Below are 19,255 nucleotides of genomic sequence, written 5' to 3' on the forward strand. Positions count from 1 at the left end.
AGGAGACCTGCACAGGAAGGCTGTTACGCAAGACATGTGGCGGGGTCAAGGTTTAGCATCACAGTGACTAATAACTTCCAAAAACATGGGGCATCAACTTTAATTCTGGAAAAACTGTTTTGCTGATGATGAGTCAGGGTTGCTGCCCTTGTGTGTATCAAGGCAGTCACTAAACCACCAAGACTCTCAAAATCCTCAGTTACCAGACAGCAGCCCTGTCAACCACAGAGATGGGAAGTGGACAGCCCTGCTCTCTGAGGAGGTGTGGAAACCCTGAGGACTTCCCTGAGTGGTGGCGGGTCTTCCTTGACAGAAGGAGCCTCTTAACCTAAGAACCACAACTGGGTTCAGAGGGCTCGGGGAACTGACCGACTAGACATGCTGTAACGTTTGATGTCTTCCTTATGATTTATATAAATTCACATCGATTTTGACCTTCTAATATAGGCATGTGATATCAAATCATATAGCACAATAGAGCTTCTGAGAGAAAATTCAAGTCACACTCTCTCTCCAAAGACAGTTTCATTATCTACCTCTCTTTTATATTCTTTGGTTGTTGCCATCATGACTGTCTAGGTAGTGTTCTTTGATTTTTATTTCTTTTCTTTTCCACTGTGGATTATATTGATTGATTCCCACTCTGAAAGATGAGGGCTTACCTTGCCTCTGTGTCTGATCCCTACATTATTATTATTATAAGTTCACTTCTTGGTATACATTTTGCTTTCTAATTCTTGTTCCATTAATTTTGATAGCTTCTCTTGCTTCTCCACTTAAAATATTGGAACTACTGCCCAATTCCACGCTCTTTCTTGAATTTATCTTCTCCTTTTACATGTCTCCTAGTAGCTACATTATTATTTTTTACACTACTTAGATTTATAACGCTTTTATTATATCCTGTAACTACAACCAAATTTTTTGATGTTGACCATAAATTACCTCAAAAAATTATAAAACATATATTAAGCTCAATTATTGTAGGTTCAAAAAATGTGCTAATATTTTATCTTTCAAAAGGCAAATACTATGAACCTACTTCAAGAATAATCTTCTTTCAAGAATAATCTTCCTTCAAGAATAATCTTCCTTCCTTCCTTCCTTCCTTCCTTCCTTCCTTCCTTCCTTCCTTCCTTCCTTCCTTCCAAGAGACAGGGACTTCCTCTGTCACTCAGGGCTGGAAAGTAGTGATATAAGAGTAATTGTCTTAACAAAAGGGCAAATTGATACCCATTTCTTATATGATTTGAATTATTTAACATAATGTCATATGGGTTTGCTTCATATTTGAACAACTACTTTCTTATATAAATTTTTGCTTTTCCCGAACATTCAAATTGTAAGGCATTATGTGCCTTTGCAATATATTTATATTTTTCATACTGCCAAATCACAGAAACCATGCTGTTTCCTTTTTCCACCAGGAACCCTGTCTTCCCATTTGAACTGGTCTTCCATTAGGCTTAGTGTCAGCCACCATCAACCCGGAGTCTCCCTTTACCAATTGCTTGAGTTGAGTCTATGGTTTCCAGGATCCATTGTTTCTTTTTCTTGGTTTACTCTTCTGTTCTGCTGAAATACATATTCAAGCAACTTACTATGAATGGGCTTGAAGGAGATAGTTATAATAATTTTTGAGTGCCTGAAAATGGGTGTTTTCTCTCCTCATAATTATTTTATTATTCATCTAGTATAAAATTATAAGTTCAAAAACAATTTCTTTTGATCTTTTAAGAGTTTGTTCTATTTCTTTCAACCTGTTATGATTATTTTTATTTTATAGAAAATCAATTCTATTTTTTTGGGAAGTTTTAAAATTTTCTCTTTATTCTTTGTATTTTAATATTTTATGAACTTGTATCACAGAATGAGACTTTTCAATTATTGGAGTGGGTACTTCACGTATTCTTTCAATTTGAAGAGAAATCCATCCCAATTTTGAAGAATTCTTTTAAATTATTTATTTGACTTTTTAAAAATTCTTTCTATCTCTTCTTTTAGAAATGCCTTAATTGAACTTTATACTATCTGGATATCTACATTTTTAATATTTTCTTTTATAATATCTATTATTCTGTCATTTTGATTCCTAATCTGGTATAAGTTTTTACTTTATTTTTTAACATTCACTACTTAAAAAATTTGAAGCATAGTTTAATTCTTATGAGCTCTTATTTCCCATGTATTTCTCTTTCACAGCATTATATTTTTTCTTTTTAGGTATAATATATATTTGGATCTCTGTGTATGCAAGTTAATTATATTCTGTTTCTATTTTTAAGCTCTTTAAATTTATATGTTTCTTCTGGGGTTGGTTTTCCTTCTTGTTCTCTAGGTCTTTCTTAGGCTCTTAATTAACCTCCTATGCCTTGTGATTCTAGGTGGTCTACTTATATTTGAAAATGCTAGATGGGTAGCCAGCTGTCCTGTAGATAGGTTGTTTTCTTACAAAATTCTCCCTTCAGTGGGAATTTTAGTTTGGACAGTTGGGTGTAAAATGGCAGATTTATCTCCCTAGAATGCTAGAATGAGGATGGCTTTTTCTCTTGAGTTCCTGCTACACAAAAATTCTATTATATTTCTCCTTTCAATTTGTTCAGTTTCTTTCGAGCAATCTCTCTCTCTCATCTATAGCGACATATAAAAAAACCTTCTTAAAAAGCAGTTGGTGCTCTGGAAGGGGGTGGCAGCCACCAAGCATTGTATTTCTCCATCCATATTGTCGTGGGCCATTTGTTTTCCATCCTACCTCTTCCTCCTGTTCGCCTTCCCTAACTGTTTGGAGCCTCTGGGCCAAAGCAATCAGCTTCTTCCTGAGTCGTAGTATGCTCTGGGCTGCAGTTTTTTCTGCCTGTCTCATCTGGTCAACCCTTTCTTGTGTGTTTCCAGAATTGTCAAAATCTCTTATCTGTTGGAGTCCTTCCACATTCTGTCCTCTTGATTAATATGGGTTTATTTATTTGTTTTGGACGCCTGGGCAATAATTTTAGTGGAGACTTCAAAGAGATTGGGGCAAATTTGTATACTTAGTTCACTAGTTTGAACCACAATGCTTCTCCCCATAACTCTGAAATTTTAAAAATTTCATTATGAACATTAAATTATTCTATTAAAATATTTTTCAGTCCAAATGAATTTAGCATGACCTTGCCTGTAACTGCGCATCAAGTAAAGTGCATTCAACAGCGGCAACATGATGTCTAGTGTAGTTTCTTATCACTGTGATTTGATAAAAGCCCCCTTGTGATGCATTTGTAAGTACCAACCCCTGACACTCGTGTAGGAATGTTCTTTTCAGTGGGAGCATGATGCCAGTTCAGGCACAGAAAATCTGCATCTTCATTTTTTCTATGAATAGAAGGGTTCATCTGAAAATTCGAACTTTACCAAAGTTAGACTTTTTCCTAAAAAATAAGTCTTATCTTGAAACATAATAAACTGTTCATTTATTATGACTACATTGCAAAGCAGAAGAATCCCAGTGCATTCAGTGGAGCTGTGTAGGTTGGCTAATTTGGAGCTTGGTGCTCAGGCAGAAAATTGAAGTAATATCTCTGTTAAAGTATGTCAGACATTTCAGAATCTGGACCAGTTGGCTAATAATTCACAATTGGCATTAAAGAACATTAAAGCTATGCCATTTTTATCCAGTGCCATTTACAAATTTCACATTAGTGAGACTATGGACATTCATGGTAAAGACAGTCTTTGCGTTTGTCCTTTATGTGCATACTGATATTATCAAGCAATTATTCTGATTTTGCAACATTCTTTTGAAATCTTCAATGATTCTGTCTTTTAAAAAACATGAGCGGAATACATCAGATGTAAGCAAATCCATAGCTCCTGAAATCACATTCATGTTTGCTGGTTTGGGGAGGATATTGCTATAAACAACATCATAGCCTGATGCTTTATAAAGAGGCTCACACAGGCATAGAGTCAAGCAGATTGGAAAATATTTTATCAGGTATACACCTCACTGAAGGCTAGGCCTTTTCAAGAAGTTTTCTCAAGAGGCAGGAACCGAATAGGAAGGTTTCTCTACTTCTCAGAAATCTCCTAGATTTTCAAGGGCTACATCTTGATATAGTAATCTAAACTTTAGGCAGAAAACTTCTTTCTTTCTCAGAACAATTATGGGGAAAAAACTCATTCCTGACTTGGCTTTTTATTTTATTTATTTATGTATTTATTTACTTATTTATTCATTTATTTATTTTATGCTAACATGTATATTTCTTCACAAGAAAGATCTTTGTATGAAATTTCCTACAGTAGACATTACTAAAATATTATTATTAATATTTTTACTAGGCACCTTTGACAGAAGACATCAGCAGCAGATAATTGTACAAATTCTTCTTTTTTTTGAAATTTATTTCATTTTAAAGACAGGGCAAAATTCAGGATTAGGTATAAAAGTGGTCATCATACAGGTAAAGTTTGGGCCTATCTGTGGTCTCACTTTGCCTGGTTTGAGATCAGGTACCCTTATTAATGTTATATATCCCCTCCCCCTCTGCCAGCAGTTTCCAGCAACTGCCAATCCCTTTCTTATAGTATTATGGCAAATGTTCAGGGTCCACTTATGAGTGAGAACATATGGTACTCAGTTCTTTGCTTCTGTGATAAATCACTGAGCATTGTAGAGTTTGAATCCATCCAAGTTGCTGCGAAGTCCATAATTTTGTTCTTCTTTATGGCCGCATTAATAATCCATCATGCATATGTACCACATTTTTTTCTCATCAAGTTCAATTTTGATGAGCAACACAGTTGGTTCCATGTTTTTGTTATTGCAAATAGTGCTGGAATAAACATGCATGTGCAGGTATCATTTTTGTAGAGCAATTTCATTTCCTCCAGGTATATTCCCTAAAGGGGGATTGCTGAATAGTGTGGAAGATCAACTTCTAGTTCTTTTAGAAATTGCCACACTGTTCTCCATAGAGGTTGAAATAGCTACATTCCCACCAGCAGTGTAGAAGCATTCCCTTTTCTCCGCATCCTGACTAGCACCTGTTGTTTTTGGCTTTATTAATGATTGCCATTCTTATTGGGGTTAGGTGGCATCTCAGGTGGTTTTGATTTGCATTTCTCTGATGATTAGTGTAGCTGAGCATTTTTTCATGTTTCTGTTGGCTGCCTCTATGTCTCCTTTCTAGAAGTGTCTATTCATGTCTTTTGCCCACTTTTTAATGGGGCTGTTTGTTTTTCTCCGTTTGGCATGTTTGAGTACCTAGATGTTAGGTCTTTGTCAGATATACAGTTGGCAAATATTTTTTTACATTCTTTGAGCTGTCTCCCAGCTCTCTTGATGGTTTCTTTTGCTTTGCAGAAGCTTGTTAGTTTGATGAGGTCCCACTTGTCTATCTTATCTCTTTTGGTATGGGATTTTGGGATTTGGATCAGGAATCAGTTGCCTATTCTGATTTCCGTAAGAGTGTCTCCTGTATTTTCTAAGATTCCTAAAGTTTGGGGTTTCACATTTAGATCTTTGATTCATTTGGAGTTGATTTTTGTGTATGGTGACAGGTAGGAGTCCTGTTTCATTCTTCTGTATGGGGCCATCAGTTTTCCCAGCATCACATTCTGAATAGGTCCTCCTCTCCCAAGTGGTGGTTGTTGGAGGCTTTGTTGAAGATCAAAGTTGGTTGAGAAATTGAGGGTTTGCTTCCGGAATCTCTATCCTGTTCCACTGGTCTATATGCCTGTTCATGTACCAATACCACGTTGTTCTGATTATTGTAGCCTTGTAATAAAGTTTGAAAGTGTGATGCCTATCACCTACTTTGTTTCTTTTGCTAAAGATTACCTTGATTATTTGTGGTCATCTCTGTTTCCAATTCAATTTCTGGATTGTTGTTTCCAGGTCTGAAAAGAAAGATGTTGGTAATTTAATGGCTGTAGCATTGAATCTGTAGATTGCCTTTGGTAGGATGACTATCTTAACAATGTTGATTCTTCCAATTCATGAGTACGGAATATTTTTCCATTTGTTTGGCACATAACATCACACTGATAAATTCCATTTCCCTATGTGCCATCTTTGACTTCTTTGAACAGTGTTTGTAGTATTTGCTTTAAAATTCTTTAACTTCCCTGGTTAGAAAGATACTGAGGTATTTCATTTTTATTGTGGCTATTGTGAATAGGATTGGGCTTTTTATTTGTTTCTCTACCTGTTTGTTGTTGTTGTATAAGAATGCAACATCTTTTGCACATTTATTTTGCACCCTGAGACTTTACCAAAGTCATTTGTCAGTGCAAAGAGATTTTTGATAGATTCTTTTGGATTTTCAAGGTATAGGATCATATCTTCAGCAAAGAGGGATAACTTGACTTCTTCTTTTCCTATCTGGATATCCCTGATTTTCTTCTCTTGTCTGATTGCTCTAGCTAGGACCTCCAATACTATGTTGAACAGGAGGGTTGAGAATGGGCAGCCTTGTCTTAGTCTAGTTTTCTGGGGAAATGCTTTCAATTTCTGCCTGTCTAGCAATATGTTGGCTGTGGGTTTGTCATAGATGACTCTTGCAATTTTGAGGTATGTTACCTCTGTGCCTAGGTGTTCAAGGGTTTTTACCAAGAAGAGATGGTGGATTTTTTCAAAAGTTTTTTCTGCATCTAATGATATAATCATGTGGTTCTTATTTCCACATCTGTTGATGTATTTAATTACATGTATGGTCTTGTGAAATTTGAACAAGGCCTTCATCCCGGGGATGAAGTGTACTTGGTCATGGTGGATGATTTTTGAGATGTGTTGTTGGATCCTATTTGCTAGAATCTTGTTGATAATTTTCGCATCTATGTTCATCAGGGATATTGGCCTGTAGATCTCTTTGTTTGTTTGGTATTTAACTAATTTGGTATCCGTGTGATGTTAGCTTCAAAAGTTATTTGGAGAGAGTTTCCTCTTTCTTGATTGCCTGGATACTTTCAATAGATTCGTATCAGCTCCTTCTTGTATGTTTTGTAGAATTCCACTGGAAATCCATCAGGTCCAGGACTTTTTTTGGGGGATAGTTTTCTTATGACTGAGTCAATTTCCTGGATTGTTATTGGTCTATTTAGAATTTCAGTTTCTTCTTGTTTTAACTTTGGAAGGTTCTGTTATGTTATAAAGTCCTCCATTTCATTAAGGTTATTAAGTTTGTTTCCAAACAGGTGTGCATATTAATCTCTGATAATCTTTTGTATTTCTTTGGGGTCAGTTGTGACTTGATCTTTTGCATTTCTGATTGTGTTTATTTGGGTTTTTTTTCTCTCTTCTTGGTCATTCGGGCTAGGGATCCATCAATCTTGCTTATCCTTTTAAAGAACCAGCTTTTTGTTTCATTGATTTTTTTAAATGGTATTTTTGTCTTCTATGTCCCAAATTTAAGCTTCTACTTTGGTGATCTGGATTCTTCTGCTGAAGTTAGGGCTTTTTTTTGTTGTTGTTGGTCTTGCCTTTCTAGCTCTCTTAGGTGATTTTTAGACTGTCAACTTGTTCTCTTTCTATTTTCTTAATGTGTGTTTGTAGAGATCTATATCTCCCTCTTAGTATTGTTTTCATCGCATCCCAGAGGCTTTAGTAAGATGTTTCTTTGTTTTCATTTATTTTTAGGAATCTTTTAATTTCTGTTTTGATTTCTATGTTGACACAGGAGTTGTTCAGCATTGTGCTATGTCCATGTCTTTGTGAGTTTTGGGGAAATTTTGTTGGAGGTGATTTTTATTTTTATTTCTCTGTGGTCTAAGGTGTAAGGCAGTATTTCAGTCTTGAGAAATTTATGCTTGATTTATGACTGAGGATGTGGTTGATCTTGGAGTGTGCTCTATGTGGTGATGAGTAGAATGCATATTCTGTGGTTGTTGGGTGGAATATTCTGCAAGCATCTACTAGTCCGTTTGGTCAAGAGTCAAGTTGAGGTTCCAGATCTCTGTTGATTTTTTGCCTCAGTGGTCTATCTAGGGTTGTTAGTGGGTTGCTTAAGTCCCCAGTTATGAGAGTGTTAGAGTCAATATCTTTTTTTAGTTTAGGTAGTGGCTATTTTATAAAAGTTGGTGCTCCTGTGTTGTGTGCACACATGCTTAGGATGGATATGTCTAGTTGATGGATTTAACCTTTTATTGTTATGTAGTGTCCTTTTGTATCTTTTTAAAATTTTGATATCTTTAAGGTTGTTTTGTCTGATATTAAGATCATCACAACTCCTGCTTTCTTTTGTGATCCATTTACTGAAAATGTGTTCTCTAGCTTCAAATTTTGAGTCTGGGGGTGTCCTTTGTGGTGAAATGAGTTTCCTGAAGGCAGCAAGTTACTGGGTCATGTGTTTTTTATCCAGTTTGCCATTCCATGTCTTTTCAGTGGTGCCTTTAGTCCATTCACGTTCAGGCTGATTATCGAAATGTGAGAGTTTGTCCCTGACACAATGCTTTATAAGGCTATTTTGTTTTCATTTAGCTTTGGTATTCATATATGTGTGTGTTTTCATTTTTGCAGTGTGCTGTGTGTGCTGCTTCTTCTGTGTTTGTGATCTTGTGAAGTATATGGTTTTTCTTTTGTCTCCCTTTTCTTCTGTGCACAGTACCTTTTTAAGCATCTCCTGTAAATCTGGTCTTGGAAGTATCATATTCTCTTAGTGATGGATGTTTTGAAAGGATTTTTATTTTCTGTCACTGACGAAGCTTAGTGACTGGGTAAAAAATTCTTTGTTGAAATTGTTTAACTTTGAGAACATTAAAGATTAGGGTCCAGTTCTTTCTGGCCTGTATTCTTTCTGCAGATAAGTCTATAGCAATACTCATTCGTCTCCCCTCATAGGTAGTCTGCCTTTTTCCCTTGTTGCCTTTAGGATTTTTTCTTTTATACCTACTTTGTGTAGATAAATTATTGTGTGGCTAGGGATTGATCTTCTCATCAGATGCCTTGCAGGGGTTCTTTGGACCACTCATGCTTGTATATTCGTCTTTCTGGCTAGATGAGGGAAGTTTTCTTGAATGACCTTATAGAATGTTTGTTCCATGGTGTTTTCCATTTCTCTTTATATTTCAGGTTTTCCAATCAGATGGAGGCTTGGTTTCTTGATCACATCACACATCTCTTGGAGAGTTTCCTCTTTCTTCTTAATTTTTTTGTTCTATGTTTGTAATAGATTGGGTTAATTCCATATTTTGGTCTTCCAGCTCTGAGATTCTTTCTTCTGCTTGGTCAATTCTGCTTCTCATGCTTGTCAGTTATATCTTTGCTTATTGGATGAAGTCCTTTATTTCTGTTATTTCTGAGTATGGTTTCTTGAGTCTGTCTAGCTTCATTGCAATTTTATTTAGTTTTAACCCTTGCATTTATTGATTTTTATTCATTCTATCCAATGATTCTTTGTCTCTGTAAGTACCTTCTGGGTACTGTCATTCTGGGAGATAGTCAGTGTTTGTGTCCCAGTAGCTGTTTTTTCCAGCACTGACTCTTTGCTGGGACTCTGATGGTTACTGGCAATTTTTAATTGGTTTTTCTTCATTTGTAGCAGTATTCTTATCTTTCTCTTTAATTCTGTTGCTCAGTGGAAAATAATGAAGGAATAGCTGCTGATATTTGCTTTGCTTTTTGTCCTTCCTTGAGCTGGGGCTCTGGGTTTCTTTAATTATGTATGGCTGGGAGTGGGGCATTGTGCTGTCTCTTTACAATTTTGTGCACTTACTAGGAGTTTGGGGTGCTGCAGTGATTCTGGACCTATTAGCAGGCCATGATAGTTGCTATCTGGTGAATGGGCCAGCAGGGACTTGCTCTTAGTCTCTGCACAACATGACCCTACAGTGGGTATACTTGCATAGCCCCTGAATTCAAGACAGGGTATAAGAGACAAAAGAGAGAAAAAAGGGAAAGAAAAATAGAAAAAAAAAAAACAGAAGAAAAAAACGCACAAAACAGAGAAAGAGAAATTGAAGAAGGAAAGAAAAGAGCAAACCAGTCAACAAACAAAGCAACCAAATCAGATAATCAAACATACTGATACCTCCCTGAAACAAAACAAAAAAATGAAAAAAAGGTTGATAAAGATTTCTTGGTTTTAGGGTGTCTCTTTGAGAGGCAGGGCTCCCTCTGGTGATGGGTTCTGTGACTGTAGGGCTGTTAGTGCAGGTTCCCTTTTTGCTGTCGGAACTTCCGAACTTAGAATCTTCACCAATCCCGTGCCTTTGGGAGGCTGAGGTGAGTGGATTGCCTGAGCCCGTGGGTTCGAGACCCGCCTGGACAGCGAGACCTCATCTCTACAATAAATCAAAAAATCAGCCGGGCGTGGTAGCGCATGCCTGTCATTCCGGCTACTTGGAAGGCTGAGGCAGATGGATCGCTGGAGCCCAGCAGGTCGAGGCTGCGGTGGCCGGGAGTTTGGGCCACAGAGTGAGACTCCAACTCAAAACCAAAACAAAACAAAACAAAAACAAGAATCTTCACCCCCTGCTACCTCCAATTGGTAAGGGAAGGGGACTGAAACAACTTGACACAGCATCTCTCAGGATATCTCACTCCATTCCTTCCTCTCCCAGTTTTGTCACAGCTCCTGGGCATCCATTTCATGCCAAGGGAATGGGGCCTCCTGTCTCTGCTCTGCCCTGCTGATCTTTTTTCACTTGTTCCTGTGGCAGGGGAAGTCAGTCAGGCACTCGCCAGGCTCCTCCTGGGGAAGGCCTGTGTGGCCCAGCAGCTGGCTCAGGATGCAGGGTGGATCGTCCGGGCTTCTGCATCTGCTGTTACCTGCCAGAGCTTGTGTCCTGGGGGCAATGTTCTCTTTGGTCATTGCAAAGAGCAGGCCCAACGCAATGGGTCTGCACCTGGTCTCAAGATGGCCACCTTGGAGCACTTCTCTGCTCAGGCATCAGAGTGTCTGCTCAGTGCCTCTGCCGGCTGCTTTTCCTGTCACCAATGGGGTTGATAGCTCCCTCTCCAGCAGTTACCACAGTCTCCAGATATCAGACTGGGTGACAAGGCTCTGGAGCCCAGTTCAGGCTCGGGGTGGCTTCCTCCTGCTATTTCCTTTGGACTCTGCCTCAGGCTCCCTGGTTGCACTCGCTCTGCAGCCCTGCTGCCAGTGTTCAGCCTGGTGCTGTGGTGTTGGGAGTGGCAATCACTCCAGCCATTCTTTCTGGGAAAAGTTCTGCTGAGAAAGCAGGGTGGAGGGGTTCTGGTCCTGGGATGGTAGTAAAGGTGGCCTCTTGTGAAAAACCAGGGATGGGAAGACTTGAAATACCAACTGTCGGGGTGGGTGCTGGAAGGCAGATTACTCCAAGCTTTTCACTTTAGGGAAAAGTGCTTTTTAGGTTCTTTTGCGAGTAAAGCAATCAAAGTGATTTTACAACCAGAAATCAACAAATCACTTTGTAGAGCATTTTTGGAGATTAACTTCAGGGAAATTGGAAAGAGGAAAGAGAAAAAGAGAAACTTCAAACATAAATTTTTGCACCCCTGCAAATCTGTGCTGCTGCAACCCTACTTCTGTTTTAGCCCTGTCGCTGGGATACTATTCTGGAAGATAAGCAATGATAATTATTATTATTATTATAATAATTCTTCATTTTATGGATAAAGTAACTGAGGGTTAGAGATAGTATCTGTCTGAAAACAAACAGTTGTAAAAATATCGCGTTGTACAAATATCTGATTTGAAAGCCATATAATATGTTTGACATTAATGGATGTAAAATTCACATTAATTTGAATGTGTTTTTCACCATTTGTACAAAATTAAAAAAAAATTCAAGAATGATTTTTCAGCATTTACATATGTTGCTTCAAAATCTGTTTGATAGATATGTCTTGCTTTTCTCTTGATTTGCTTTGCCTGTTAAACAATTAATTCTGGTCTCCTTGGCTGGAAAATAGATAACATCTTTCAATATCCAATTATTGTGCAATTTCAAATCTTTTAAATATGTTTAAAGAAGGAACAGCAGCCTTTTTTCTGTTGTTATCTTGTAGACCTGCACGACTTATAAAATAATGAAATAAGCCCGTTGCCTAGCAAAAATAAAACAAGTGTAAATTGTTCAGGTTATGTGGTTTTTCCTAAGATTTGGCGTAATATACTATAAGCTGTTTCTTTATCATGACACTCTGTTTTGATGTTCCCTGGGATAAGGAAAATTGCATGGGGCTTAGGCCTTGCAGTGGAGAATGAAAATTACTGTGTGGCATTCATTTGCACACCATTAAAGGAAGCATTGTTCAAGGACACTTGTTACAGCATGATAAGGAAGATGTTATTCAAGGGAGCCCATGGCTGTGGGTACAGGGACCACTGCCATGGGGTTTTGCACTGGGGAGGAACATTGGGCTGAACTTCAAATGGGAGAATTGGAATTGATAGCCCAGGAGCAGAGGGAGGATCAGTGGATGGAAAATTACCGATAGGAATATCAGGGGTGAGGGGTAAATTCTGGGTAAATCTATCTAACAAGATTTTTGCAGAAGGCAGGCCAGGGTGATCAGACATCACCTGGGGAATGGGGGAAGTAGAAAAATGTTATCAGAGATTCAGGGAGGGGGAAATCTGGTTGAACTGACCCGCAGAATTCTTGCTAAAATTGGACAATGCAGGGATGAACATCAAAATCCAGAAGTCCAGTCTAGTTGGGAAAGAGCTTGAGTAGAGTTTGGTCAAGAAGAGATTCTTTGTCAATACCCATCTTTGCATCACAATTTCTTCTCTAGTCTTTGCTTCTGAGTTTGATGAATTGGTTGGGCAGGCAAAGATGAGAACTTTATATCTTCTCAGCAGTACCTTCATAAAATGCGAGTTTCCAAAACCATAAAAAGCTTCTGGCTCTAGCTCATTCTCCCTTAATATTAGCTCTGGTCAAAAACAAAGTTAAAATAAAGCCCAAACTAGAACACTGATAAGAAACCATGGCCACATGATCTTATTTAACTTTGAGACAGAAACACTAGTTATGAAGCAGGACTCACAGAGAGGCTGGATGTAGTTCACTGTTAAAGTTTTCTAGATGGAATTTATTTTGTAAATGCTCATTTTCTTGACTCTTAAAAAAAATGGCGTTCATCTTTTCTCTGTGCGGCAGAGACCCTTGTGTTTTCCTCTCTTCACACAGTTGCTCTTGGTGGAGTGTGCATTCAGTGGTCCTGGGGACCAGACAGTCCCTGGCCAGTGATTTCTCTGGCTGTAATCTCTTGTCGCAATGGGGGAGGCGGTATGGTCAGCGCAGCAAGGAGAGCCCAAGCCCATGCAGGACTGTCCGTATGAAAGAAGTGGGGAGAAATGCCATGGCCTGGGGTATGGGCTTGGCCTGAGAGCCAACAGGCGGCTGATGGAGGATCAGCAACTGCAGCAGTGTCAAATGGGATTCTTGTTTCAGCAGGTCTATGGCTAGGGTGAGCTGACCTGGCTACAGAGGGTGGCTGCGTCTGCAGGATTCAGTTAATCATGGCCCCTTTGCAGGCAGCTGTGGTCATATATGATTTATGGTGCCATTCTTTTTCCATTTAAAAATATTTAACTGACAGAATTGCATATAATCAACGGGTACAACATGCTGATTTGTGTACATATACATAGCATACTGATAATGAATATATCATTTGCCTTGATTGTCTGCATGCCTAAGTATTTATGTTTATGGATTTCTCATTAGCATCTGGAATCTCTAACTATATAAAGTAAAAATAATCACAAATTACACAGATGAGAAAATACTCATGCCATGAAAGATTCCGACATGTAACTCTTCAAATCATTCATGATGCTTGCAAAATGACGTTCTGATTTCCATTTGCCCTTTCTTACTGAAATATTTTTATTTTGAAAGTCTTGGGTTCACCACAAGGTGAAAAAAAACCCACGTTTTTGTTCCCCCAATTTATTGTTGTTGTGTGGTGATTAAAATTTATCTTCCATTTTATCCCCAGATTTTTGCATAACAACAAATCATCTAAATTCCTGACTGGGAGCTTTTCTCATCTGAATTCGTTAAAAGGTCTGTAAGTGAAAGCAGGCGCATAAACATAGAAATCTTAGAATTTTCTCCCCAAATAAACAAATTCCAAACAATGGTTGCCCTCGCCTGCTCTTGCCGCGAAAGATCATTGCAATTCTAGTGTGTTAAGGAGAAAATGGTTTTGTTAACTGCAGAGTGATAGAGGACCCAGATAGTCTGCAGAGCTTTCATGTATTCTCTTAGAAGTGATATTCAAAAGGAATATTGAAGATAGAAGTTTTTCTCGGTTCTCTGTAATATCCTGACTGGTCGAATCTAAAGACTCCCAAGACTTCCTTTTCTTTTAACTATTTATTAGAAAAGAGATGTGAGAAGTTCCAAAGAAAGTTTAACTCCTCAGGCCAGGCTTCAGTTTTCCCTTGTTGCTCAGAGTTATCGTCCCATTAATTTCCTTCTGCATTGAACAAAACAAGAAAAAGGTCCCAATCCTTTCTCAATCTTGGTTCTCCATGGGCTTCCTAGTTTCTGTCAGTCTGACCATTTGCCTCACTTTCTATCTGCCTGTGTAACTCACTCCTTCACTCTGCTTGTCTTTTGACTCCTCTGTGTGAATGCTTCGGCACTGCTGACATTCTTATTATGTGTTATTCCTCCCCCTCCCTACATGCAAATATAAGTTCTGGTTATCATGTGAAGAAAAGATGCCTGCTTCCCAGATACCAGTCAGAGAGCACACAGTGGAACACTCACACAGGTGTACCTGTCCCCTGTCTTGGAGACCATTTCTGTTGCTGTTATTCTTCTAATGTTGGGTGCTGCAAACGGGTCCATGAGCAGGGGGGTGTTATAATCAAGTAAAAAAGAGCCCCGTAGAAAATAAATTCATGGCCAATTAGGGCATGGAAATGATGCTTGGAATCTTAGCATTTTAAGGAATCATGAATAATTAAGAAGACATTTCATTCATTTGTAGCCCTTTTCTTCAAGTCTTTCCTCTTCCCACCTTGGTAATTCTCATGTCAGACACATCAAACCTACGAGTAGGGGGTAGGGAAGAGAGAGGAGAGGACAGGGTGCACAGATTAGGAGATACAAGTGTAGTTTTGTTACATGCACTTTGCTAAATATTTGAGCAGTGAATATGTACAAGTGAGTCATTATTTTAGTGTTGTGATTCTTAACTGAATACCATCAGAAGGGCTCTTATTTATTATACTTGGTGTGATATTAAATGTAAGAGCATTCTCAAAATGGAGAACAGAAAAATTATAATAATTTTAAATATAGTGTATTATATGGGCAGCAAACAGACGCAAGAAAAAGTGCTCAGTCTCACAAATCATCAGAGAAATGCAAATCAAAACCACAGGAGTTACTACTTAACCTCAGTAAGAATGGCCGTTATTAAGAAAACAAAAAACAACAGACACTGGTGAGGATATGGGGAAAAGGGAACGCTTCTACACTTTTGGTGGGATTACAAATTAGTTTAGCCTCTGTGGAAAAGAGTGTGGCGATTCCTAAAAGAACTAGAAATTGACCTTCCATATGACCCAGCAATCCCCCTACTGGGAATATACCTGGAGGAACTCAAATCATTCTACCAAAAAGATAGCTGCACATGCATATTTATTGCAGCACTGTTCACAACAGAAAAAACATGGAACCAGCCGTGCAGCCCATCAAAACTGGACTGGCTAAAAGAAAAATGTGGTACATATACTTGTTGGAATATTATGCAGCCATAGAGAAGGACAAAATATTATGCAGCCATAGAGGACAAACTATGGACTTCTCAGCAACCTGGATGGATTTAGAGTGCATAATGCTCAGTGATCCATCACAGAAACAAAGAACTGAGAACCACACGTTCTCACTCATAGTGGACTCTGAACATTTACCAGAATACGATAAGAAAGGGATTGATAGCACCGCAACTGCTGGACGAGGGGCACATAACATCAAGAAGTGTACCTGATCTCAAACCAGGCAAAGTGGGGACCAAAGGAAGGCCCAAGCTTCACCTGTACAGTGACCACTTGTATACCTAATACTAAATTGCGCCCAAATTTAAAATTTTTAAAAAATCAGCTAAAATAAAAAAGTTAAAAAAATAGTGTATTACTAATAGTATTACAGCCCTTATGCTATACTAAATACGAAACTAACATTTAGTGTCGTCTTTATACTAATACTTGCATTACATAGTGGTGAAATCTGGGCTTTTAGTGTAGCCATCACCTGAATAACTTACATTGTACCCATGAAGTAATTTCTCATCTCTCAGACTCCTCTTTCAGACTCTCTGCTATTTACTCTCTCTGTCCACGCGTACACATTATTTAGCTCTCACTTGTAAGTGAGAACATGTGGTATTTGACTTTTTGTTTCTGAGTTGTTTCAATTAAGTTAATGACCACTGGTTCCATTCATGATCACTGTCTTTTTTTTGCCAAAGTTTTCTTACTTGTCAGAACTAGTTGTACCACAGTCATTTGGTATAATATATACATCGCTTCTTGTTTTAAAATCCTATGTGGGAAATACAAAATGTCAAGACATTTTGTAAAAGGATCATACATTGCTTCATTTTGCTGGTGGGAGAAATATTTTGTCTTATTTTTTGCTTGCCCTCTTTTTCTTTTGTTAGATTTGTTACATCACTTATGATTAGAGTCACTGTCTTTGTAAATTTGCAATTATAATTCCCATGCAGTGTTTCGTGTCTACATAGATTTCTATCTGGGTCATTCTCTCCTTCTGTGACTCAGGGAATGTCTTGAAGTGCCAAATCCCTTCTTTTTTTTCTCATCTGTTTTTATTATTTTTTCATGTTAAGTTTTGGTAGCAGCTTTTCTGTTGCAACCCTTTACATTTGTTAAAACAGCATTCACTCCATTGCTGGAACATACATCTAAATAAACTGACCTCCAATTTGAGCAAATTGCTCCAGGGTTCGTGAGATCCTGAGACTGGTGGATACTTACACTTAGTTATTACAAATTCTCAAACTTATGTCCTGTTCAGGCTACAAACCAGCAGGAATCCCATTTGCTTTATCACCACTTGAGGGGAGACACCTTTCTTCATCAGTACCATACCATTTCTAACTTACAACCATATTCCTCACATGTGTACTGTGAAAATTAATAAAACATCTTTTGAAAAGTGTATTTGGATCTTTACATGAAAGGGATTCTGTAAATTCAAGTGATATAGGACTCTAATTTCAAAATAGAAAACATTAATTTCTCTGGCACCATTTTTTTACCTTCGAAAGTTTTCACTGAACGGTGAATATATCCAAGTGAACAATTATTTTAGTGTTGTGATTCTTGATTTATTACACTTAGTGTGATATATTTGATGTAAGAACACTGTCAAAATGGAACACTTTTCTTATTGTAGATACTCTATTGCTTTTTACTTTTCAAAACGCATGGTTCTAAATTATGGTGAAAATGTTTCTTATTTCAAAAATATTATCTTATTATAAATTTTGAAACTATTTATAAAGGTCCCCAGGTTATTATACCAAAGTACAGTTCTACTACGATGTTATTTTCCAAATATAAAATGAGTTTTTCGATGATAAGTGAAAATGCGTATCCTTTCATTGTTTTGTTCATACTTTGTTTCCCCACTATGGATGAATACCTTAATTGAAGTTGACGGTCTTAAGAAGAATAAATTAAGTCTTGTGCTCAATTGTTACCAAATACACAAGTATGAGGACACAGAAGGGAAAGTGTGACCATGGACTAATAGAGGACAAATAAGTAAGCAATGATGACCTCTGGGGAAGGGAAGGAACATTCCAGACTTCTAGGGCCCTGTGCCTGTATATTTCCAAGGAATATTTACCCACATCCCTGTTTGTGATTAACTCAGAGGAATGTCATGGTGGTACTGAAGTGAGACCTTACTCCTTAATATTTGTTTAGCTGTAAACTCCTTTTAATAAAATTACCAGAAATGACACTCAAAATATAATGTGAATATTGGACACAATAATGCTCAAATAGATCCAAGTGACCGATACAATAAATCAGTGAGTGACAAGAAATAGCCAAGTACAACTGAACTAACAAAGCGTGCCTCATCAAGTACTGGTGGAGGTTAACATTACTCTAGACAAGGCTGAAAGAATTCTCTACTTTAGCTATGACTATTTTCTCAGTTTAGTTTAGTCTTGTTGGAAGCATGAAGCCAATAATATCTGTATCACTGAGTAACTTTTTAATGAGGTCAACATTTTTTCCCCTTTAATTTAGCAATTTAAAATTATAAAATATAGCTATCATTTTCAGCATAAAATAACATTTAAATAAAATGTAACAATCTTATGGACTGAGCATCTACAATACACTTCACAAAACTGTCAGGCAATCAATCTTTCTTAAATTTATTAAAATATATACAGTTTTGGGGGGAAGTTTTCTAAATTCTAAATCTAGGGAATAGCATTATTACTTTCAGGTTTGCCTGTTCCTGTAACTTGATATTGATGCAAACGTTTAAATTAATACAGCTGGGACTTTTAAATTTTATTTGAAAATTGGTTTCTTTAGATTTCACTTTTATGTTTATTTTTACAAACGTTTTTGGGGGCTTTTCATGCATGAATAATTTTGATTTAAGGTTATTAAAAAGTCATAGCATTTTACAGTCTGCTCAAGTCACAAAGAATACCCCTTATTATATTAATGCATTTGAGCAACCTAACATAAACTTACCATAAATATGCTAATTTTATAGTTGGAGTTTTCTTAGGTAGAGTGTGACCAGATTGCCACCCTCGACAGACTTGTGAGTTTCATTGAGCTCCCTTTCTAATCCATTGGGATGGACTTAAAAAAAATAACGCACACCTCTCAATAGGGGTACCTGCATAATGAACATTTGTATACCTAACTCTGAATTGTACCCCACGATCTTTCAAATTAAAAATTTTAGAAATGCATCATCTCTGTGCCCTTTGCTACACATCTTTTTTGGCAAGAATGAAGATATATGCCCGAAATCTCTTTGGCTATCTATCAATATTATCTCATGAGGAAAAAAAAAATGCCAGAAACAATTAGGGAAATATTGTAAAACTTGGCAAAAATAAGTAACTTGTGTGCCTATCAGGAAATACCATCAAGAAATGAAAAGGGCCATAGCCGTCCTATTATAATCTGCCAGTGGCAATTCAAGAGGTGGACATTTTAGGCGGGCTTTTGAGCATAATAAAAAACGTTTGGCTTCTATTCTTTAGGACAAATTGAAAACACAGGGAACACATGCTTGTCCATACTGATGTCCAGGAGCT

The 19,255-nt window shown here is 37.5% G+C and overlaps 1 protein-coding gene across 1 annotated transcript in view; it reads left to right on the top strand.

Annotated features, from left to right (window-relative positions):
- Nucleotides 1-19,255, top strand: part of LOC103261061 (peroxidasin-like protein) — a 334,905-nt gene that overhangs the window by 156,924 nt on the left and 158,726 nt on the right. Inside the window, 1 exon segment of the mRNA XM_021712669.1 lies at nucleotides 13,913-13,984. Within this exon segment, the coding sequence (XP_021568344.1) occupies nucleotides 13,913-13,984 (72 nt within the window).

Source organism: Carlito syrichta, unplaced genomic scaffold, assembly GCF_000164805.1.
Source record: "Carlito syrichta isolate Samal-C Ts95f unplaced genomic scaffold, Tarsius_syrichta-2.0.1 Scaffold303580, whole genome shotgun sequence".
In the NCBI taxonomy this organism is placed as follows: domain Eukaryota; kingdom Metazoa; phylum Chordata; class Mammalia; order Primates; family Tarsiidae; genus Carlito; species Carlito syrichta.